The 23,901-nt window shown below is 44.5% G+C and overlaps 1 protein-coding gene across 5 annotated transcripts in view; it reads left to right on the top strand.

Moving 5' to 3' along the window:
* LOC123772798 (uncharacterized) overlaps positions 1–23,901 on the top strand; it is a 352,704-nt gene that overhangs the window by 268,611 nt on the left and 60,192 nt on the right. For all 5 annotated transcript variants that reach the window (XM_069324451.1, XM_069324448.1, XM_069324447.1 and 2 more), the window contains 2 exons: positions 16,324–16,468; positions 22,090–22,381. In XM_069324451.1, the coding sequence (XP_069180552.1) occupies positions 16,324–16,468; positions 22,090–22,381 (437 nt within the window). The remainder of the gene's footprint in view (positions 1–16,323; positions 16,469–22,089; positions 22,382–23,901) is intronic.

Here is a 23,901-nt window from a genome sequence, read left to right as displayed (position 1 = left end):
TTTGTCTGGAAATTAAAATAAGTATTAAATACAGTGTGCGTATATATATATATATATATATATATATATATATATATATATATATATATATATATATATATATATATATATATATATATATATATATATATATATATATATACGCACACTGTATTTAATACTTATTTTAATTTCCAGACAAATATTAAATTTGTTATTTGTACTGTCCCTCTTTTCTGATATATACACAGTATCCACTTAATTTAACGGCCTCTTTTATACCGATCTGCCGGTAATAACGACCGGTTTGGGAGATCGGTATCTGGACCCTCATATACCAGTCTGGCGGTCGATATTACCGAAGGTCGGTATTGAGTTTGTTTTGGCATCGGCGGCCCCTCACGTGGCAACAGGCCACCGACCTCCAAGGCCTTGCGGGAGGGATGGGAGGCAGTGATTGATGGAGGGAGGCATTGAGGGGGAGAGGCAGGGAGAGTGTTGGGGGTGGTGGTAGGGAGAGTATTGGTGGTGGTAGTGAGGAAGGGAGAGGGGTGGTGTTGAGGGAGGCAGGGAGAGGGGTGGTGTTGAGGGAGGCAGGGAGAGGGGTGGTGTTGAGGGAGGCAGGGAGAGGGGTGGTGTTAAGGGAGGGAGAGGGGTGGTGTTGAGGGAGGGAGGGAGAAGGGTGGTGTTGAGGGAGGGAGGGAGAGGGGTGGTGTTGTGGGAGGGAGGGAGAGGGGTGGTGTTGAGGGAGGGAGGGAGAGGGGTGGTGTTGAGGGAGGAAGGGAGAGGGGTGGTGTTGAGGGAGGCAGGGAGAGGGGTGGTGTTGAGGGAGGCAGGGAGAGGGGTGGTGTTGAGGGAGGCAGGGAGAGGGGTGGTGTTGAGGGAGGCAGGGAGAGGGGTGGTGTTGAGGGAGGCAGGGAGAGGGGTGGTGTTGAGGGAGACAGGGGGAGGGGTGGTGTTGAGGGAGGCAGGGAGAGGGGTGGTGTTGAGGGAGGCAGGGAGAGGGGTGGTGTTGAGGGAGGCAGGGAGAGGGGTGGTGTTGAGGGAGGCAGGGAGAGGGGTGGTGTTGAGGGAGGCAGGGAGAGGGGTGGTGTTGAGGGAGGCAGGGAGAGAGGTGGTGTTGATGTAGGCAGGGAGAGGGGTGGTGTTGAGGGAGGCAGGGAGAGGGGTGGTGTTGAGGGAGGCAGGGAGAGGGGTGGTGTTGAGGGAGGCAGGGAGAGGGATGGTGTTGAGGGAGGTAGGGAGAGGGGTGGTGTTGAGGGAGGCAGGGAGAGGGGTGGTGTTGAGGGAGGTAGGGAGAGGGGTGGTGTTGAGGGAGGCAGGGAGAGGGGTGGTGTTGAGGGAGGTAGAGAGGGGTGGTGTTGAGGGAGGTAGGGAGAGGGGTGGTGTTGAGGGAGGTAGGGGGAGGGGTGGTGTTGAGGGAGGCACGGGGAGGGGTGGTGTTGAGGGAGGGAGGGAGAGGGGTGGTGTTGAGGGAGGGAGGGAGAGGGGTGGTGTTGAGGGAGGTAGGGAGAGGGGTGGTGTTGAGGGAGGCAGGGAGAGGGGTGGTGTTGAGGGAGGTAGAGAGGGGTGGTGTTGAGGGAGGCAGGGAGAGGGGTGGTGTTGAGGGAGGGAGGGAGAGGGGTGGTGTTGAGGGAGGCAGGGAGAGGGGTGGTGTTGAGGGAGGCAGGGAGAGGGGTGGTGTTGAGGGAGGGAGGGAGAGGGGTGGTGTTGAGGGAGGTAGGGAGAGGGGTGGTGTTGAGGGAGGTAGGGAGAGGGGTGGTGTTGAGGGAGGTAGGGAGAGGGGTGGTGTTGAGGGAGGCAGGGAGAGGGGTGGTGTTGAGGGAGGCAGGGAGAGGGGTGGTGTTGAGGGAGGCAGGGAGAGGGGTGGTGTTGAGGGAGGTAGAGAGGGGTGGTGTTGAGGGAGGCAGGGAGAGGGGTGGTGTTGAGGGAGGGAGGGAGAGGGGTGGTGTTGAGGGAGGCAGGGAGAGGGGTGGTGTTGAGGGAGGGAGGGAGAGGGGTGGTGTTGAGGGAGGGAGGGAGAGGGGTGGTGTTGAGGGAGGTAGGGAGAGGGGTGGTGTTGAGGGAGGGAGGGAGAGGGGTGGTGTTGAGGGAGGGAGGGAGAGGGGTGGTGTTGAGGGAGGTAGGGAGAGGGGTGGTGTTGAGGGAGGTAGGGAGAGGGGTGGTGTTGAGGGAGGCAGGGAGAGGAGTGGTGTTGAGGGAGGCAAGGAGAGGGGTGGTGTTGAGGGAGGAAGGGAGAGGGGTGGTGTTGAGGGAGGCAGGGAGAGGGGTGGTGTTGAGGGAGGCAGGGAGAGGGGTGGTGTTGAGGGAGGTAGGGAGAGGGGTGGTGTTGAGGGAGGTAGGGAGAGGGGTGGTGTTGAGGGAGGTAGGGAGAGCGGTGGTGTTGAGGGAGGCAGGGAGAGGGGTGGTGTTGAGGGAGGCAGGGGGAGGGGTGGTGTTGAGGGAGGTAGGGAGAGTGGTGGTGTTGAGGGAGGTAGGGAGAGGGGTGGTGTTGAGGGAGGCAGGGAGAGGGGTGGTGTTGAGGGAGGCAGGGAGAGTGGTGGTGTTGAGGGAGAGGGGTGGTGTTGAGGGAGGCAGGGAGAGGGGTGGTGTTGAGGGAGGCAGGGAGAGGGGTGGTGTTGAGGGAGGCAGGGAGAGGGGTGGTGTTGAGGGAGGGAGGGAGAGGGGTGGTGTTGAGAGAGGGAGGGAGAGGGGTGGTGTTGAGGGAGGTAGGGAGAGGGGTGGTGTTGAGGGAGGGAGGGAGAGGGGTGGTGTTGAAGGAGGTAGGGAGAGGAGTGGTGTTGAGGGAGGCAGGGAGAGGGGTGGTGTTGAGGGAGGCAGGGAGAGGAGTGGTGTTGAGGGAGGCAGGGAGAGGGGTGGTGTTGAGGGAGGCAGGGAGAGGGGTGGTGTTGAGGGAGGGAGGGAGAGGGGTGGTGTTGAGGGAGGTAGGGAGAGGGGTGGTGTTGAGGGAGGGAGGGAGAGGGGTGGTGTTGAGGGAGGCAGGGAGAGGGGTGGTGTTGAGGGAGGGAGGGAGAGGGGTGGTGTTGAGGGAGGCAGGGAGAGGGGTGGTGTTGAGGGAGGCAGGGAGAGGAGTGGTGTTGAGGGAGGTAGGGAGAGGGGTGGTGTTGAGGGAGGTAGGGAGAGGGGTGGTGTTGAGGGAGGTAGGGAGAGCGGTGGTGTTGAGGGAGGCAGGGAGAGGGGTGGTGTTGAGGGAGGTAGGGGGAGGGGTGGTGTTGAGGGAGGTAGGGAGAGTGGTGGTGTTGAGGGAGGTAGGGAGAGGGGTGGTGTTGAGGGAGGCAGGGAGAGGGGTGGTGTTGAGGGAGGCAGGGAGAGTGGTGGTGTTGAGGGAGGTAGGGAGAGGGGTGGTGTTGAGGGAGGCAGGGAGAGGGGTGGTGTTGAGGGAGGCAGGGAGAGGGGTGGTGTTGAGGGAGGTAGAGAGGGGTGGTGTTGAGGGAGGCAGGGAGAGGGGTGGTGTTGAGGGAGGGAGGGAGAGGGGTGGTGTTGAGGGAGGCAGGGAGAGGGGTGGTGTTGAGGGAGGGAGGGAGAGGGGTGGTGTTGAGGGAGGGAGGGAGAGGGGTGGTGTTGAGGGAGGTAGGGAGAGGGGTGGTGTTGAGGGAGGCAGGGAGAGGGGTGGTGTTGAGGGAGGCAGGGAGAGGGGTGGTGTTGAGGGAGGCAGGAAGAGGGGTGGTGTTGAGGGAGGTAGGGAGAGGGGTGGTGTTGAGGGAGGTAGGGAGAGGGGTGGTGTTGAGGGAGGTAGGGAGAGCGGTGGTGTTGAGGGAGGCAGGGAGAGGGGTGGTGTTGAGGGAGGTAGGGGGAGGGGTGGTGTTGAGGGAGGTAGGGAGAGTGGTGATGTTGAGGGAGGTAGGGAGAGGGGTGGTGTTGAGGGAGGCAGGGAGAGGGGTGGTGTTGAGGGAGGCAGGGAGAGGGGTGGTGTTGAGGGAGGTAGGGAGAGGGGTGGTGTTGAGGGAGGCAGGGAGAGGGGTGGTGTTGAGGGAGGCAGGGACAGGGGTGGTGTTGAGGGAGGCAGGGACAGGGGTGGTGTTGAGGGAGGTAGGGAGAGGAGTGGTGTTGAGGGAGGTAGGGAGAGGGGTGGTGTTGAGGGAGGTAGGGAGAGGGGTGGTGTTGAGGGAGGCAGGGAGAGGGGTGGTGTTGAGGGAGGCAGGGAGAGGGGTGGTGTTGAGGGAGGCAGGGAGAGGGGTGGTGTTGAGGGAGGCAGGGGGAGGGGTGGTGTTGAGGGAGGCAGGGAGAGGGGTGGTGTTGAGGGAGGCAGGGAGAGGGGTAGTGTTGAGGGAGGCAGGGAGAGGGGTGGTGTTGAGGGAGGCAGGGAGAGGGGTGGTGTTGAGGGAGGTAGGGAGAGGGGTGGTGGTGAGGGAGGCAGGGAGAGGGGTGGTGGTAAGGAAGGCGGAGGGCAGAATTGCTGACCAAGGCGATGGTGCCAAACCTCTCACCCCATACTGTATTAAATTTTGTAATCTTAGTTGTAAAATATTTATGCCAAAATATGTTAATTTTCGTATATAACTATACATTATTAATCGATAACATGTTTTATAGTTTCCTATTTGTTAATTAAACAAATATAGTTTTATTTATGAATTATGCACAACGGGCATCTGCGAACAGGCGCTGACAGATATGTCTGAATAGCCAGGCCTCGACCCTATTAGTAGCTCCTTCCTCCATCGCCTGCTTAATTTTTTTTTTTAAATTTTGCCCCGAGGGGCGAGTTTATTGGACAGCGCCACTCATCTTGTGAGTGAACATACCGCCATAGCAGAATGTACAACACTCCCCAATAGGAAGAAAACCCGCTGGGTTGTTCATCCTGTCACTTGTACCCAGACACAGCTGGGACTTGCTTAACTGTCTCAAGTGAACAGCTCCTCAAACAAGAAGATTAACATTTATCAACCCTTAAAAGCTTACATTATCTTGCGGGTGCAAAATGGGGAAATCTTTTAAGAACAGTATCAATATTTGACAAATAGTGTTTTCCTAACTCAAACAATGTGGGGTTTATTATTCTACAGTTATTCCTAATGTCTCTCAGGTGTTCACATTCACGTAGATAGTGGTCAAGGCGGTGTCCATCACTCTCACCACAGATTCTGCAACTTCGCTGATCAACTGTTGTTTCCATTCCAAATCTCCATGGATATTTGTATCCAAGACGGATTCTCGCTATTACTGATTCTCTCCCTCGTCGTCCTCCTCTTCGGCCATAATGATTGGGATTGCCAGCTGCAACCATGTTATACCATCGTACAAGATTCACTGGTTTGTGCTTCTATCCTCCTTTCCTCAGTTACCTTGTCACGGTGATGTTGCCTGATAATACCTCTAATTTGTAGTTGAGTCTTGGGTATGAAGTATTCAATCTGGTCTCCTTCAGCAGCCAGGACATCTGCTCGTTCATTTCCACATATTCCAACATGGGAGGGGATCCACAGAAACTTGATGACTCTTCCCTGATTGGTAAGTACTCTCACAGCTCTCTTGATTTCAGCGACTATTGCAAGATTTTCTGCCTGATTTTTACTTAGGCTTTGCAGTGCTGCTTTTGAATCGGTGCAAATCACTGCACCATTAGTGTTCCGTTCAAGAAACCTTAACGCCATAACAATGGCAGTTAGCTCTGCTTGCGTTGAAGAGGCATAGTTCTCAATACGTGCTTTTTCTTCATTTCTGCGTTGGAAGGTATTATCCTTGATTACCGTGTATGCTGCACCAGCCCTGCCATTGATAGGATTAGATGACCCGTCAGTGTAGATTTGATCTAGTTCATCTCCGGCTTCTTTATAAATTTCCTCGAGATACTTGTGCCTCATTTCTTGTGGTATCATGTTGGATTTTTTCATTGCCATTTCATTGATGATGATCTTGCATGAGTCATCCTCCTAGGGAGGTAACCTCTCTACAGGCAGGAGCTCACGGGCTTGCTCAAGCAGGTGAAGCTCTTCAAGGTAGCAGACTGTTCTGTGATGCCATTTTTTGCTTCTCCTGTTTCCCCCTGAAAGTAGCACAGAGCTCAGTTTTTTCTTGGCAATATCATTGTAATGGGGATCTCTGGCTATCCTAATTGCAAGCTTAGCATTCAGCTCCTGAATTCTGCTTTTAACACTGGGAAGGGACAACTCCTCTCGTAGATTAGACGTTTTGGCAGTTCTTGGAACTCCAAGAATGATTGTCATGGCTTCATTTTGAATGCTTTCAAGCCTTTTCATATCGCTTTGGGAGTAGGTGCACAGTACTGGTGCGGCATAGTCTATGATGGAGCGCACATAGGCTGTGTACATCATTTTAAGCACGGCAATAGAGGCTCCATGTCCATTCCAGGTCATACCTTTCAGTGCCCTGAGTCGACTTTTGCATGTTCCTATGAGTTGATTGAGCTCCTCTTTCTTTCCCTTGTTAGAACCGACAGTGACGCCAAGGTACCGATAGTGGTCAATCCATTCAAGTGTTACACCATTAATTTGCAGTTCTTCATTTGCTCTCCGCTTGTGATGGGAGTATGCCTTCGTCTTGTTTGTGGAGAGAGTGAAACCGAGCTCATCATCTGCATATCCCACTTGTTGTGTTCCTTCTGGAAAATCAATATTTGCAATGGCGTTCATAAGTACATTGAATAGTGTAGGGCTTAAGACTCCGCCTTGGGGGGTTCCGAGTTCCATATTCATTGTTCTGGAGACTGCTCCATTGAAGCAAACCTTGGCTTTCCTTCCTGTGAGGTAGGCTTCAACCCATTTCATGAGTCTCCCCTTGACACCCATGCATACAAGCTCGTCCAGGATCGCAATCCCCTGTGCTTTGTCGAAGGCTCCTTTGGAAGATAATGAGGGAGGGGATGGAAGATAATGAGGGAGGGGATGGAAGATAATGAGGGAGGGGGTGGAAAATAATGAGGGAGGGGGTGGAAGATAATGAGGGAGGGGATGGAAGATAATGAGGGAGGGGGATGGAAGGCATTGAGGGAGGGGATGGAAGGCATTGAGGGAGGGGAGGGAAGATAATGAGGGAGGGGAGGGAAGGGATTGAGGGAGGGGATGGAAGATAATGAGGGAGGAGATGGAAGGCATTGAGGGAGGGGATGGAAGGCATTGAGGGAGGGGATGGAAGACATTGAGGGAGGGGATGGAAGACATTGAGGGAGGGGATGGAAGATAATGAGGGAGTGGATGGAAGATAATGAGGGAGGAGATGGAAGGCATTGAGGGAGGGGATGGAAGGTATTGAGGGAGGGGATGGAAGATAATGAGGGAGGGGGATGGAAGGCATTGAGGGAGGGGATGGAAGATAATGAGGGAGGGGATGGAAGATAATGAGGGAGGGGAGGGAAGACATTGAGGGAGGGGATGGAAGATAATGAGGGAGTGGATGGAAGATAATGAGGGAGGGGATGGAAGGTATTGAGGGAGGGGATGGAAGGCATTGAGGGAGGGATGGAAGGCATTGAGGGAGGGGATGGAAGATAATGAGGGAGGGGATGGAAGATAATGAGGGAGGGGAGGGAAGACATTGAGGGAGGGGATGGAAGATAATGAGGGAGGGGATGGAAGACATTGAGGGTGGGGAGGGAAGATAATGAGGGAGGGGATGGAAGATAATGAGGGAGGGGATGGAAGATATTGAGGGAGGGGATGGAAGATAATGAGGGAGGGGATGGAAGATAATGAGGGAGGGGAGGGAAGACATTGAGGGAGGGGATGGAAGACATTGAGGGAGGGGATGGAAGATAATGAGGGAGGGGAGGGAAGACATTGAGGGAGGGGATGGAAGACATTGAGGGAGGGGAGGGAAGACATTGAGGGAGGGGATGGAAGACATTGAGGGAGGGGAGGGAAGATAATGAGGGAGGGGAGGGAAGACATTGAGGGAGGGGATGGAAGACATTGAGGGAGGGGATGGAAGACATTGAGGGAGGGGAGGGAAGGAGGTGTTTGGTTTATATGGTTCACTTGTTGTGTGGTCCACTTGTTACACAGTATAAAGTATATCCTACCTGAATGTTACTTGAAAAATTACCGACATCTTAACTTCGGAAATACCAGAACTCCGGAAATAACGACCAGGGTACAGCCCCATATAGGCCGTTAAATTGAGTGGATACTATATATATTAGTATATTAGTATAATTTGGTAGCAGTCTTTCCTGTAGACATATATTATTAAATATGACTGAAAAAGTAAGATTACTGTAATAATTCTAACACAAATTTTCTCAGTATTTCTTATATTTCTTTTCACTGTTGATGGTAACTGAAAAATCAATTCTCCAAAATTCATTTTTATGTCTAGTCTGACGCGACACTTGAACGCGTTTCGTAATAACTTATTACATTTTCAAAGACTTTAGTTTACACACACACAACTATAACTAAACAGAGTTTAAACAGCTTCGATTTTATACCTGCATTTGGGTGAGGTGATATGTTACAACAGTTTTGGATGAGGTGAAAACAAACTTTCAACACAAGACAGAACACGAAACAATGGGTATAATATTTTGTAAGTTAAAGGGAATAATGGAAGTAACTGCAAAGGGCCTATTGGCCCATATTTCTTGATGCTTCTATATTGGTGCGGAGTCTTGAAATGGGTAGAATATAGTTGTGCATTAATTGGCTGTTGATTGCTGGTGTCGACTTCTTAATGTGTAGTGCCTCGCAGATATCAAGCTGCCTGCTATCGCTGTATCTATCGATGATTTCCGTGTTTTTTGTTAAGACTTCTCTGGTGATGGTCTGGTTGTTGGAAGAGATTATATGTTCCTTAATGGAGCCCTGTTGCTTATACATTGTTAATCGCCTGGAAAGAGATGTTGTTGTCTTGCCTATATACTGAATTCTTTGAGGCTTACAATCCCCAAGTGGGCATTTGAAGGCATAGACGACATTGGTCTCTTTTAATGCGTTCTGCTTTGTGTCTGGAGAGTTTCTCATGAGTAGGTTGGCCGTTTTCTTGGTTTTATAGTAGATTGTCAATTGTATCTTCTGATTTTTGTCTGTAGGGATAACGTTTCTATTAACAATATCTTTCAGGACCCTTTCCTCCGTTTTATAAGCTGTGGAAAAGAAGTTCCTGTAAAAGAGTCTAATAGGGGGTACAGGTGTTGTGTTAGTAATATATATAAGAAATAATATATAGAAATAATATAAGAAATAATATATAGAAATAATATAAGAAATAATATATAGAAATAATATAAGAAATATTGAGAAAATTTGTGTTAGAATTATTAATCTTACTTTTTCGGTCATATTTAATAATACAGTGGTACCTCGCATAACGAATTTAATCCGTTCCATGTTCGTCATGTGAAACGGACGTCATACAAAACGAGTGTCCCCCATGTAACCAGTGTGATGCACTGTGTTTATTGTGAAATTTCCCCAGTGTGCATGACATCAAATGTTCCCCAAAATATAATTTTTCTTTGTAAAATGATAAATTACCATCCCTGAACATGTCTATGTAAAAATAATTACCAAATTCCACTTACTTTGGCTGTGAGGGCGTGGACAAGGTGCGCTGTGACGTCATCAGGGGCTGGTCGCCCGTGTGTGAAGCTCCCAGACACGGTCGCGCAGGCCATTCAAGCACCGCGTGTTGCCACAAATATATTTTCAAATATTTTTTCTATGCATTTCCAATGCGGTTTTATTTGTTTCTTTCATCGTATATGATGCATATTTGTGACCTTTACAATATGTATACAGTAGAATGTTCATAATTTTCCATGAAACTGTGATACATGTGTCAGTAATGTGTCCACAATAAATGTTTATTGTCACAATATTACGTGGTAAAAATTCACTAAAATTACAATATGTACAGTTTCACATACTATTTACACAGTAACACACTGTATTACACAGTCAGTACTTTGGAGGTGCGTAATAGTCAATGAAGTAGTCCATGGTACACAGCGCGACTTTGCTCTGCTTGCACCAGCTACAGATAGATTTTCGTTTCCTGTTTCATCGTTCTGTGTGCTTGCAAATAATGCACTCACGTGCACCCTTGGCTTTAGTACTTGTAGGTGGTATGTAGCCAAGCTTGTAAAGCATAAAGTAGTATTGAAACGATTATAGGAAAAGCTCAATTTGTAAGTTAGTCTTGAAAAGATCGCTTTGTAAGGTCCCACACAGGAAGAGATTCAGCTAGCCTCAAAGAGTGTCCATCAGTCAGGAAGAGATTCAGGTATTCTTGAAAATATCAATGAACACCACCACCATGGAAGCTGCTAACACTGTTCATCTATGCTACTTGTATCAGATGCATCATCACTGAACGCAGAAAACGATTCATCTATGTATCATCTATATACATTAGAGATGGCAAGGGTGGGGGTCAGAGCTACACCTGGATACGCTCGCTGTATCATCCTCATAGGTGCTGTATCACTGGCATCCGACCGTTGTGTTAAGCCCTTATTGCACCAAGCTTCACCAATGTTATGACCCTTATGTTCTTCAAACAATAGGGTATGAATTGCACCTACTGAGCGCAGTCTTTCAACACCGTGTGGGACAGGTGTTTGAGAGCCAGAGGCACTTGTGCCACAAATGGTTGCTCACGCACTACTAACCCATCCAGCAGCCCTTGTCTTTCATATTCGTTATAGCAAAAGGTTCGTTCAGTGTTTGTTGGGTAGGCTGCTCCATTATGACAATCTTTCTTTGTGTCAAATGTGTTCCATTTGTTTTGTATTTGTCACTTATGTCTCAATAATGGAGCAGCCTACCCGACAAACACTGAACGAACCTTTATGACATTTGTCCATTTTTCAAATTGTTCCAACAGTTCTTTTATTTTTCTTTTTTTTTCTTTTTTTTTTTAAGAAACATGGAGCAGCCGACCTGTAGACCACCGAACGAACCTTTTTGACATTTGTACTGGTTTTCAAAATTCTTCATTTTTTTTATTATTTACGTTTTTTGTATGTAAGAAACATGGAGCAGCCTACCTGCCGACCACCGAACGAACCTTTTTGACATTTGTTGTATATCAGACATTTCATTTCTTTTTTCCTACAAAAACGTCAATGCTTTGCAACATCTCAGCAGTCACCCTTTTATATCCCAGCATCATTAGCATCTTTAAACAAGAACAACATAATTTATGTGCATCGTCGGAGGCGTCTAAGAATGTGCAAGAAGCAGCACAACCCCACCATGTGGTGTTGACGTTACTCAAACCAGCGTTCGTCATACGGGACGATTTGATGCCGATCGGGCCGTTCGTTACCCAAAATATTCGTCTTTTGGGGCAATCGTTATGCGAGGTACCACTGTATATATATATATAATATATATATATATATATATATATATAATATATATATATATATATATATATATATATATATATATATATACATGTATATATATATATATATATGTCGTACCTAGTAGCCAGAACTCACTTTTCAGCCTACAATGCAAGGCCCGATTTGCCTAATAAGCCAAGTTTTCATGAAATAATATATTTTCTCTAATTTTTTTCTTATAAAATGATAAAGCAACCCATTTCATTATGTAAGAGGTGAATTTTTTTTTATTGGAGTTAAAATTAACGTAGATATATGACCGAACCTAACCAACCCTACCTAACCTAACCTAACCTAACCTATCTTTATAGGTTAGGTTAGGTTAGGTAGCCGAAAAAGTTAGGTTAGGTTAGGTAGGTTAGGTAGTCGAAAAGCAATTAATTCATGAAAACTTGGCTTATTAGGCAAATCGGGCCTTGCATAGTAGGCTGAGAAGTGAGTTCTGGCTACTAGGTACGACATATATATATATATATATATATATATATATATATATATATATATATATATATATATATATATATATATATATATATATATGACAATGTCAGACCACGGAGGAAAAATGAAACAGGAAATTTCCTTAAGTACTTTCGTATATTAAATACATCTTCAGAAGGTGTATTTACCTTCTGAAGATGTATTTAATATACGAAAGTACTTAAGGAAATTTCCTGTTTCATTTTTCCTCCGTGGTCTGACATTGTCACATTCTTAATCACGTGTTTATTTTCGTGATATACACACATATATATATATATATATATATATATATATATATATATATATATATATATATATATATTTATTTCATATATATATATATATATATATATATATATATATATATATATATATATATATATATATATATATATATATATATATATATATATATATATATGTCGTACCTAGTAGCCAGAACTCACTTCTCAGCCTACTATGCAAGGCCCGATTTGCCTAATAAGCCAAGTTTTCATGAATTAATTGCTTTTCGACTACCTAACCTACCTAACCTAACCTAACTTTTTCGGCTACCTAACCTAACCTAACCTATAAAGATAGGTTAGGTTAGGTTAGGTAGGGTTGGTTAGGTTCGGTCATATATCTACGTTAATTTTATCTCCAATAAAAAAAAATTCACCTCTTACATAATGAAATGGGTTGCTTTATCATTTCATAAGAAAAAAATTAGAGAAAATATATTATTTCATGAAAACTTGGCTTATTAGGCAAATCGGGCCTTGCATTGTAGGCTGAAAAGTGAGTTCTGGCTACTAGGTACGACATATATATATACATGTATATATATATATATACATGTATATATATATATATATATATATATATATATATATATATATATATATATATATATATATATATATATATATATATATACATGTATGTATATATATATATATATATATATATATATATATATATATATATATATATATATATATATATCGTACCTAGTAGCCAGAACGCACTTCTCAGCCTACTATGCAAGGCCCGATTTGCCTAATAAGCCAAGTTTTCATGAATTAATTGTTTTTCGACTACCTAACCTAACCTAACCTATCTTTTTCGGCTACCTAACTTAACCTATAAAGATAGGTTAGGTTAGGTTAAGTAGGGTTGGTTAGGTTCGGTCATATATCTACGTTAATTTTAACTCCAATAAAAAAAAATTGACCTCATACATAATGAAAAGGGTAGCTTTATCTTTTTAAACAGCCAATTATTGCACAACTATATTCTACCCACCTCAAGACTCCGCTCCAATATAGAAGCATCAAGAAATATGGACCAATAGGCTTTCTACAAACACTTCTATTCAATATCCATTGTTTCGTGTTCTGTCTTGTGTTGATGAAATTAATACCCTATTAATACTCTTGTTCTGTCTTGTGTTGATGAAATTAATACCCTATTAATACCACATTTTGTTCTGTGTTGTGTTAATGCCACATCACCCCTTCCACCTCACTCAAATGTAGATATAAAATCGGAGATACGTAAGTTCTATTCAGTTGTGTATTTGTGAACTAAAGTCTTTGAAAATGTAATAAGTTTTACGAAACGCGCCCGTGTCGCGTCAGACTAGAAATAAAAATGAATTTTGGAGAATTGATTTTTGATTTACCTCCAACAGTGAAGCGTAATGTACGAAAGATTGAGAAAATTCGTGTTAGAATTATTAATCTTACTTTTTCGGTCATATTTAATAATATATATACAGTGGTACCTCGCATAACGATTGCCCCAAAAGACGAATATTTTGGGTAACGAACGGCCCGATCGGCGTCAAATCGTCCCGTATGACGAACGCTGGTTTGAGTAACATCAACACAACATGGTGGGGTCGAAGCCTACCTTACATACACTGAATAAACCATTATGACATTTTCCTTTCTTCAAATGTGTTCAATATTTATTTTTCATTTGTCTTATAGCAAAAGGTTCGTTCGGTGGTCGGCAGGTAGGCTGCTCCATGTTTCTTACATACAAAAAACGTAAATAATAAAAAAAATGAAGAATTTTGAAAACCAGTACAAATGTCAAAAAGGTTCGTTCGGTGGTCTACAGGTCGACTGCTCCATGTTTCTTAAAAAAAAAAAAAAAAAAAAACGAAAAATAAAAGAACTGTTGAAACAATTTGAAAAATGGACAAATGTCATAAAGGTTCGTTCAGTGTTTGTCGGGTAGGCTGCTCCATTATTGAGACGTAAGTGATAAATACAAAACAAATGGAACACATTTGAAACAAAGAAAGATTGTCATAATGGAGCAGCCTACCCAACAAACACTGAACGAACCTTTTGCTATAACGAATATGAAAGACAAGGGCTGCTGGCTGGGTTAGTAGTGCGTGAGCAACCATTTGTTGCACACATGCCTCTGGCTCTCAAACACCTGTCCCACACGGTGTTGAAAGACTGTACTCAGTCAGTGCAATTCATACCCTATTGTTTGAAGAACATAAGGGTCATAACATTGGTGAAGCTAGGCGCAATAAGGGCTTAACACAACGGTCGGATGCCTGTGATACAGCACCTATGAGGATGATACAGCGAGCGTATCCAGGTGTAGCTCTGAGCCCCACCCTTGCCATCTCTAATGTATATAGATGATACATAGATGAATCGTTTTCTGCGTTCAGTGATGATGCATCTGATACAAGTAGCATAGATGAACAGTGTTAGCGGCTTCCATGGTGGTGGTGTTCATTGATATTGTTAAGAATACCTGAATCTTTTCCTGACCGATGGACACTCTTTGAGGCTAGCTGAATCTCTTCCTGACTGATGGACACTCTTTGAGGCTAGCTGAATCTCTTCCTGTGTGGGACCTTACAAAGCGATCTTTTCAAGACTACCTTACAAATTGAGCTTTTCCTATAATCGTTTCAATACTACTTTATGCTTTACAAGCTTGGCTACATACCACCTACAAGTACTAAAGCCAAGGGTGCACGCGAGTGCATTATTTGCAAGCACACAGAACGATGAAACAGGAAACAAAGATCTATCTGTAGCTGGTGCAAGGAGAGCAATGTCGCGCTGTGTACCATGGACTACTTCGTTGACTATTATGCACCTCCAAAGTACTGAGTGTGTAATACAGTGTGTTACTGTGTAAATAGTATGTGAAACTGTACATATTGTAATATTAGTGAATTTTTACCACGTAATATTGTGACAAACATTTATTGTGGACACATTACTGACACATGTATCACAGTTTCATGGAAAATTATGAACATTCTACTGTATACATATTGTAAAGGTCACAAATATGCATCATATACGATAAAAGAAACAAATAAAACCGCATTGGAAATGCATAGGAAAAATATTTGAAAATACATTTGTGGCAACACGCGGTGCTTGAATGGCCTGCGCGACCGTGTCTGGGAGCTTCACACACGGGCGACCAGCCCCTGATGACGTCACAGCGCACCTTGTCCACGCCCTCACAGCCAAAGTAAGTGGAATTTGGTAATTATTTTTACATAGACATGTTCAGGGACGGTAATTTATCATTTTACAAAGAAAAATTATATTTTGGGGAACATTTGATGTCATGCACACTAGGGAAATTTCACAATAAACACAGTGCATCTCACTGGTTACATGGGGAACACTTGTTTTGTATGACGTCCGTTTCACATGACGAACATGGAACGGATTAAATTCGTTATGGGAGGTACCACTGTATATATATATATATATATATATATATATATATATATATATATATATATATATATATATATATATATATATATATATATATATATATGAATATGAAAACTCACACCCCAGAAGTGACTCGAACCCATACTCCCAGGAGCAATGCAACTGGTAACTACAGGGCGCCTTAATCCACTTGACCATCACGGCCGTCAAAAGGAAGTGATAGCCGAGGCTATTTGAGCCACTTCCCCGACGGCAACTCGGATGGTAATCTTGGGCATAGCATTTCACCAAATCACCTCATTCTTTGGGGCACACGTGAGGAACACAAATGCGAACAAGCCTGAATGGTCCCCAGGACTATATGCAAATGAAAACTCACACCCCAGAAGTGACTCGAACCCATACTCCCAGGAGCAACGCAACTGGTAACTACAGGGCGCCTATTCATATATATATACAGTATATATATCATTAATATACTTACCAGTTGTAGAGTATATCATTAACATACTGAACTGAATGGTAGAGTTATCCTACTACCAGTTATGTAGACAGGTAAGTTTGGCCAGTAACAGTGGTAGAGTTATCCTACTACCGGTTGTGTAGAAGGGTAAGTTTGGCCAGTAACAATGGTAGCGTTATCCTACCACCAGTTGTATAAACAGGTACATTTTCCCAGTAACAATGGTGGCGTTATCTTACTACCAGTTATGTAAACAGGTACGGTTGCACAGTAATAGATAAATGATGATTTGTATTTTTTCTCCAGAGTGAGATATTAAGATTAGTATTTAATGTTATCATTATAATATTTGTTCTGTTTATCAGGGACAATTGCAGAGAGAGAGCATCGCAAATGGGAGGCTGCAGTGTCCTTACCCAACAACCCTTATGCTCCAGAGCGTCTGGTCCAACGTCTTTCTCATGCCCACGCACCTGAACGTAACCCGCCACTTCGCCGTGCTCTCAGTGTGTGAGTAGTACAGTACTGTATATGCTGTATATCATAGATCACATTGTATGAATGTCTACATTTCCTGGGCAAGCCTTTTTGGTAACTTTGCTCATATTATACTCACATTGTAACTTCATTCACACCTAACATATAGGTCATTGTGCATATATTAGGCTTCTGGGGACTATACATTGGGCACTAGTTCCAATGCAAATTATTTTGCTCTCTCTACAAGATGGGTAGCTTGTGGGAAATGAAGATCAACTAAGAAGAATAGTGAAGTATAGAAGTGAACCAGCCACAACAATACTGAGACAGGCCTTAAAAGACTCAAACTTCCTCTAAATAATGTTTAGCAAAATCAAATCACCAAACACAATGGTGACTGAATAAACTGAATAAACTACACACTCACTTGCCTGCTATCCTCGACTGCCACCAGATGGCTTTCCGATCCATTTGGGGCACAGGGATTGGATGGTGACTATCTATTTTGTCCAATACAAATCTGTCACACTCCAAAGTGTGTAGCTTGTCAGCTGGGTTCTCGGCATCCTCGCAGATGGTCTGTCTTGGTTTCTTCCCATCTGCTAGGGGTGGACTGTTGATGCTGCTTCCTTCCTATGGCTTTGCGAGATGTCCAGGCACCTGGCCATGGACCTCTTGGCATCAGTGTGGTCTCAGTAACTTCCTCTTTATGCAGTGCCATTTCCTGATTGCGAGGCCCGTCACAGAAGATGCCCTGTGGTTGGACTGGTTGAGGTGGGGTGTCCCTATCTCTTCTTCCTCAATTCGGTTGTTGCTCTAGGTTCTGGCATGACTGGAGTCCTAAGCAGGGAGAGTGATCCTTTTGTCTTCTTGGTGGTTGATTTAATCTTAGTTTCAGGTGCTACTTGCTCAGTATCTGAACCCGGCCATTTTTCTGCAGTTCGTCCTCTAACAGAGTCGACAGTGATGTACTTCACTGGGTCGACCGCCACTCTATACGTCTAAAAATGCTTACACATCATCAACTTTATGGTGATCAGGTGGCTGCTTTCATGGTTTCCCCACCTGGAATCTTCTTTGAGGCAACAGTATGAGGTGTCTGGCATTCGTTTTATCATTTCCCTTATCTTCATTGCTCCATTTTACAAGCTGTCTCATGCAATGTTTGACCTCTGGCCTGCTCATATGCCCCCTGAACCTGCTTAGTCCCTAGACCATGTTCTTTCTTTTCTTTCGTCCACTAGGTTTACTGTGTCCCCTTCAGACTGTGATTGTTTCTTGAAGGCTTCGTGCTTGGCTTCTCTCACCTCCAGTTGTTGGGTGGGAAGCTTCATGCTCTCCTCCAGCACTAAGGTTTTTGTTCTTTTAGACCTGGTGGGCGGTTTGTTCACTTGGAGCCGGCTTCTTTTCTGTCAAAGAACGAGTCGGTTGGCTTCCAAAGGGGTCCTTTGATCATTGATGCTTGATTGGTCTGGCTGGGGGTAATTACCTAAGTGTAAATACCTAAGTGTAGTTACAGGATGAGAGCTACCTTACCTTGAGGTTACCTTGAGGTTACCTTGAGGTGCTTCCGGGGCTTAGCGTCCCCGCGGCCCGGTCGTCGACCAGGCCTCCTGGTTGCCGGACTGATCAACCAGGCTGTTGGACGTGGCTGCTCGCAGCCTGACGTATGAGTCACAGCCTGGTTGATCAGGTATCCTTTGGAGGTGCTTATCCAGTTCTCTCTTGAACACTGTGAGGGGTCGGCCAGTTATGCCCCTTATATGTAGTCACTACACTCGTGGTGTCCCGTCTTCCCAACACTCTTTGTCATATAATGCTTTGAAACTACTGACGGTCTTGGCCTCCACCACCTTCTCACCTTCATGAGATCATGGTGCATCATGAGTTGTGTCCAATAGTAACTGAGCATCACTACCTTCATGTCTCTGGTTTTGGTGGATTCTTTGTGGGTTGATCTTGTCACCTTGGTACCCTATTTCAAGGTTTATCTTTCACAAGGTTGTCTGTAGTGTCATTGCATCTAGCCAGCCTGTGGTCTACCCTCATGCCCATGATGGTGCAAAAATGCGCCACTCTGGTATTTTTGCAAATATGTCCTGGGCTGGAATTTGGGTGTGGGGGATTATGGGGGTTAAGCAGGGTGTTGGCAGCCCGGTGGTATCTTGTCAGTGTAATTACCTAAGTGTAGTTACAGAATGAGAGCTATGCTTGTGGTGTCCCGTCTTCGCAGCACTATTTGTCATATAACACTTTGAAATTACTGATGGCTTTGGCCTCCACCACCTTCTCACCTAACTTGTTCCAACCATCTACCACTCTGTTTACAAAAGTGAATTTCTTATATTTCTCTGGTAGCTTTGTTTTGTTAGTTTAAATCTATGTCCTCTTGTACTTGAAGTTCCAGGTCTCAGGAACTTTTCCTGTCAATTTTATAGCGTCCTGTTACTATTTTGTACGTCGTGATCATATTGCCTCTTATTCTCTTATCTTCTAGTTTTTGCATATTTAATGCCTCTAACCTCTCCTTGTAGCTCTTGTCCTTCAGCTCTTGGAGCCACTTAGTGGCATGTCATTGCACCTTTTCCAGATGGTTGATGTGCTTCTTAACTCTTAAACTGCGCAACACGCCATATGAAGGATTAGTACCTTGCTATAAATTACGCATCGCCTCATACGACGTTATGGAGTACCACGCAAGATTTAAATGGCCTGTGGATACACAGGGTTTACCTCGCCTTCATCAGGGCTCTTGTAAACAGATGCCATTTTAAAAAAAAATCATGGGCCACATTCCCGGGTGTGAGGTGCTCAGTACTGAGTGAGCCACCAAGACTCGCGCACGTAGCATGAGCTCACAGCACTGCTGTTCAGCTTATGACAGCATCGCTTATAAATATCAAAATATATATGTACATGCTATTATTTACTGATCATAGTATTACAGAAGACCCCTGACTGATCAAAATAACCAGGATTCTAATAATAGGAGGATTGTTGTGATAATTAACACTGTAGTGGGAGGAGTAATCTTGGTGAGGAGGGAGGTAGCGTTGTCTGCTGACTCTGTGTGACCACCTTTTACTGTCTAGACTCACTATACCAGCTTAGTTGTTCACTATGGTAAACAAAACATGCAGATACTTATATATAACATCTGTATATAGTGAATAAAAGCAAAAAACCGTATGGTGGCAGGAGAAGGGTGGCAAGTCAGGTGGGGTGAGGGAGGGAGGGAGCGAGTGACAGCCAGTGGCGGGCTGCCACTGGCTGGCTGGCTGGCTCTCAGGTACACTAAGGTACACTAAGTAATAATTTGCATTTTGAGACACAGGTAAAGTCAGGGGTACAATGGAGTAAGGGAGTATGGCGAGGCTAAGCAACCTAGGTAATAAATGAAATCAAAGAAAAAAGTTGATTAATAAACATAGGCAAATTTAAGCTAATGATTATTACCTATAAATAGTTTAGTTGTGAACGTATAATTAATAAGACCTAAAGAAATATTAAAGCACTCAGTTAAGTCCAATAAATGACTAGTAAAAAGTAAATTAAAAATTAATTTAAAAAGTGAAACAAAGAGACTTAGGATACGTAGCCCGCACTAGGTGACAAGGGGTTAATTATGTTGACTCATTGAGAGTGATAATAAGGTGAGACAAACCACATTGGGTGAAGAAAGTGTTGAGGTTATCCTCATTAGCAATTGTAAACATTTTACCTACTGAAGTCTTTCTCACTTTAATCAAGCCATCGCTAACGAAGCACTGATGAATCACATCTGGGTTTTGATGACGGATTTGACGCAGGCGGTAGAGGAGTTGCTGTCTTTTTCTAGTCAAGCATTCGTTGATGTAGATTCCCTGTCGTTGGGATGCAGCTGTCCGGACAAGATGCGATTTCATGGACATGGAAGCCAGTTTCTGGCGAATTTTCCGCTGGTTTTGTCCTGATGGATTCTTTTTGCCTACTCTGTAGGCAGCAATAATGTCTGTCTTGTTTAGAGTGAACTGCAAATCCTTTTTTAAGAGATCCTGAACTATTTCAATACACTTTTCACCTTCGCTTTCCACTGGAATATCTTGGGACGACACAACTACAGAGTCAAGCAGTTTTTGCTGATCTTGCTCATCCTGGGTGACAGAACGTTGGGCGGATAATGTACTGATACAAACAGTCATTTTGCTGAGAGCTTCCTCTTTTTTTTTATGGCTTCATCGGATTTCAGACGAATGTTTTCCTCACGGAGATCATTCAAGTCATGCTGGAGTTGATCTTGGCTAGCCCTCAAGTTTCTAATATCCTCGCGGAGGAGGATTATTTCCTGTTGTTGTTGATGGAGGTTCGCACAGTTTGCTTGATTTTCAGTTTGAAGACTCAAGATGATCGTATTTTGCGCCTCAAAGACTGAGCACAACTTTTTGGCCCACTGATTATCGGCCCAGTTAGAGAAATCCGGTGAGGGACCAGTAGCACGCTTGAATTTCGTAAACTGGGATGTAAGAATGGTAATAGGAGAGGATGACATGATAAGTCGTGCAGACAATGCCACCGCCCTCACCAAAATGGCGGCTCCCAACCTACTCCTCTTGCTATTTATACCCTCTATACACACGTTATACATATTTTTTTTTTTTTTTGAGATATATACAAGAGTTGTTACATTCTTGTACAGCCACTAGTACGCGTAGCGTTTCGGGCAAGTCCTTAATCCTATGTTCCCTGGAATACGATCCCCTGCCGCGAAGAATTGTTTTTTCATCCAAGTACACATTTTACTGTTGCGTTAAACAGAGGCTACAGTTAAGGAATTGCGCCCAGTAAATCCTCCCCGGCTAGGATACGAACCCATGACATAGCGCTCGCGGAACGCCAGGCGAGTGTCTTACCACTACACCACGGAGACTGCTTATATATAAGTATCTACATTTGTGTTCACCATAACGAACCACTAAGCTGATATGGTGAGTGCAGTCAATAAAAGGTGGCCACACACAGTCAGAAGACAACGCCACTACCCTCCCCTCCCTCAGCATTACTCCTCCCTCTATGGAGCACAGCGCTAAATATCACCACAATCCTGCTATTATCAGAACCCTGGTCAGTTTTATCACAGTCAGGGTCTTCTGTAATAATATCATCGCTACATAATAGCATGAACAAGTATATTTTGGCATTTTTAGACGATGCTGTGGCCACAAGCTGAATGGCAATGCTGTGAGCTCATGCTGCATGCGTCTGGCTTGGCAGCTCACTCAATACTGAGGCCCCTAACACCCGGGAATTTGGCCCACGATTTTTTTTTTTAAATGGCGTCTGTTTACAAGAGCCCAGATGTAGGTGTGGTGAACCCCGTGTATCCGCGGGCCATTTAAATCTTGCGTAGTACTCCAAAGCATCATATGATGCGATACGCAATTTACTGCAAGTTGGTCAAAGTATCATATGATGCGATGCACAATTTAAGGGTTAATGAACATTTCAATTGTCACTGTTTACTGTATAATATATGTTACTTATATATAAGTATTATATTATATATAATATATAATATATATATAATATATATAATATAAGTATTATATTATATATAATATAATAATACTTTGTACTTAAATAATACCTATTAATTTATCTCTTTATATGGGCAGAGAATTTCCTGAGGAGGGTGGGAAAGAGCTGGATCCCAGTCTGCGTGATGGAGTGCCACCAAAGCCAGACCTTAACAGGTACAGCCGCGACTATTACGTGACAACTACTAGTGGCAAGACTTCCTCTCTAAACTTCAGACACCAGAAATGTCAGCAACAGGCACAGCAGCAGCAGGACAACCAACTCCAGAAGGGACGTCAACAAAAGCTATACAAAAGTGAAATAATGTTATCAGCCAATGGGCATCAGGCAAGAACACCAACATCGCTGGATCATTCTACATATGTTGAGGTATAGGAAAAAGTTTTTTGTAAGGCCACCCATGCATGCTGCATGTTGAGGAGCTCCTGAACCCTTGTACCATCTCTCAAGCTAACATTTCCCAATATTGTTACCATTACTTGATACCTGCTTGATGCTTGTACAGATGAATGCTTGTGTAAAAGTTGGGATTAGATATATTACTTACTCTCCTACCACCGATATAAATAACATACACAACGGGTAAAGCTTCTAATGTAGTATACAGCAGCATAACTGACAATTTCAATAAGAGTAACATTTTTGTGATCAAAACCCAGCATTTAATTTTATGAAATGCCAATTTCTGGGTGAACCCTGGTGGCTCTCTGAAGCTACTCTTAGTGTGCCAACTACTAGGTCACATAAGCTGTGAAATTCTATTTGGTTTATTGGGGATCGACACCAGAACCTGGCCCTCTCACAGAGGTGCAAGGGAAATGGTGTTTATTGAGTTATTTTACCACCACTAGGGAAGGCACCCAGAAAGTCAGCAAAACAAAACAGGCCACTGCAGTGAAGCAACACTGAAGCCTTGAGAGCCATCAACAGAACTCCCCCAACAATATCAACAAACGATTAAAAAGTTTTGAAAATTATGCCAGCTCGTTCGCCATGCCTTTCCCCACTATAAGTGAGAAAGGTAGCTCGCAGTCAGCCAGCAACACCACCCTGTGAGAGAATGGTCTCTCAGAGCCCAAGCTCATGTCTGCTCAAGCTGTAAGAGTTTGCTTGCATATGTGCTTGCATGGTGCAACTTTCTTAGATCTTATGTTTTACGTCTACAGATCCCTCATGCAAAGAGGACTTCAAAAATGTTGCCAGGGTCGACCTAGGTCATGTGATTGTGACAGAATTGAATGTGCGGTGGATTATTACCAGGGGTATAGTACCAAGAGGGTGTGAGGGAATTTTTGTTGTTGTGTGTGTGAGAGGTGAGAGAGGCACAAGGCCTAATCAAACTATTGGCCCAACTGACCAAAAACCCCCATTTAACTTCTTGCGATGCTGGAGATGTCTGTTGGAATGCAATGGAACTACTGCATGAGCTCGATTATCCAGACTATATCCAGATAAGATAAGGGATCCCAGTGGTACAGTCGGGTTCATTTTCGACACATAAATATGAATTCTGGGTTCGAATCCCAGGCGGGACAGAAATGGTTGGTCACATTTCCTTTCATTTAATGCCTCTGATCACCTAGCAGTGAGTTGGTACTCAGGAGTTGGTATGCAGGTGTGCTTGGGGAAAGGGGGGGGTTGGACCTCGATATAAGCCTAACATGCATGAATACACTCTGGCTTCCTGTCCCCCCAACACAATGAATTACTATATGGAAAGAACCCGATCCGGATAAGCCCAGAATCCAGATTAGCAGAATTCTTACTCGGGAAGTACAAAAAGAAAGATACAGGTTACTGTGAAAACAAAATAGTTACAGTGGGGCCTCGATTAACGATGGTAATCCGTTCCCAGAGACGTATCGTAAGTCGAAGCGATTTTTCCCATA

Source organism: Procambarus clarkii, chromosome 14, assembly GCF_040958095.1.
Source record: "Procambarus clarkii isolate CNS0578487 chromosome 14, FALCON_Pclarkii_2.0, whole genome shotgun sequence".
Taxonomy (NCBI): domain Eukaryota; kingdom Metazoa; phylum Arthropoda; class Malacostraca; order Decapoda; family Cambaridae; genus Procambarus; species Procambarus clarkii.
This window is presented reverse-complemented; position numbering and strand designations above follow the sequence as displayed.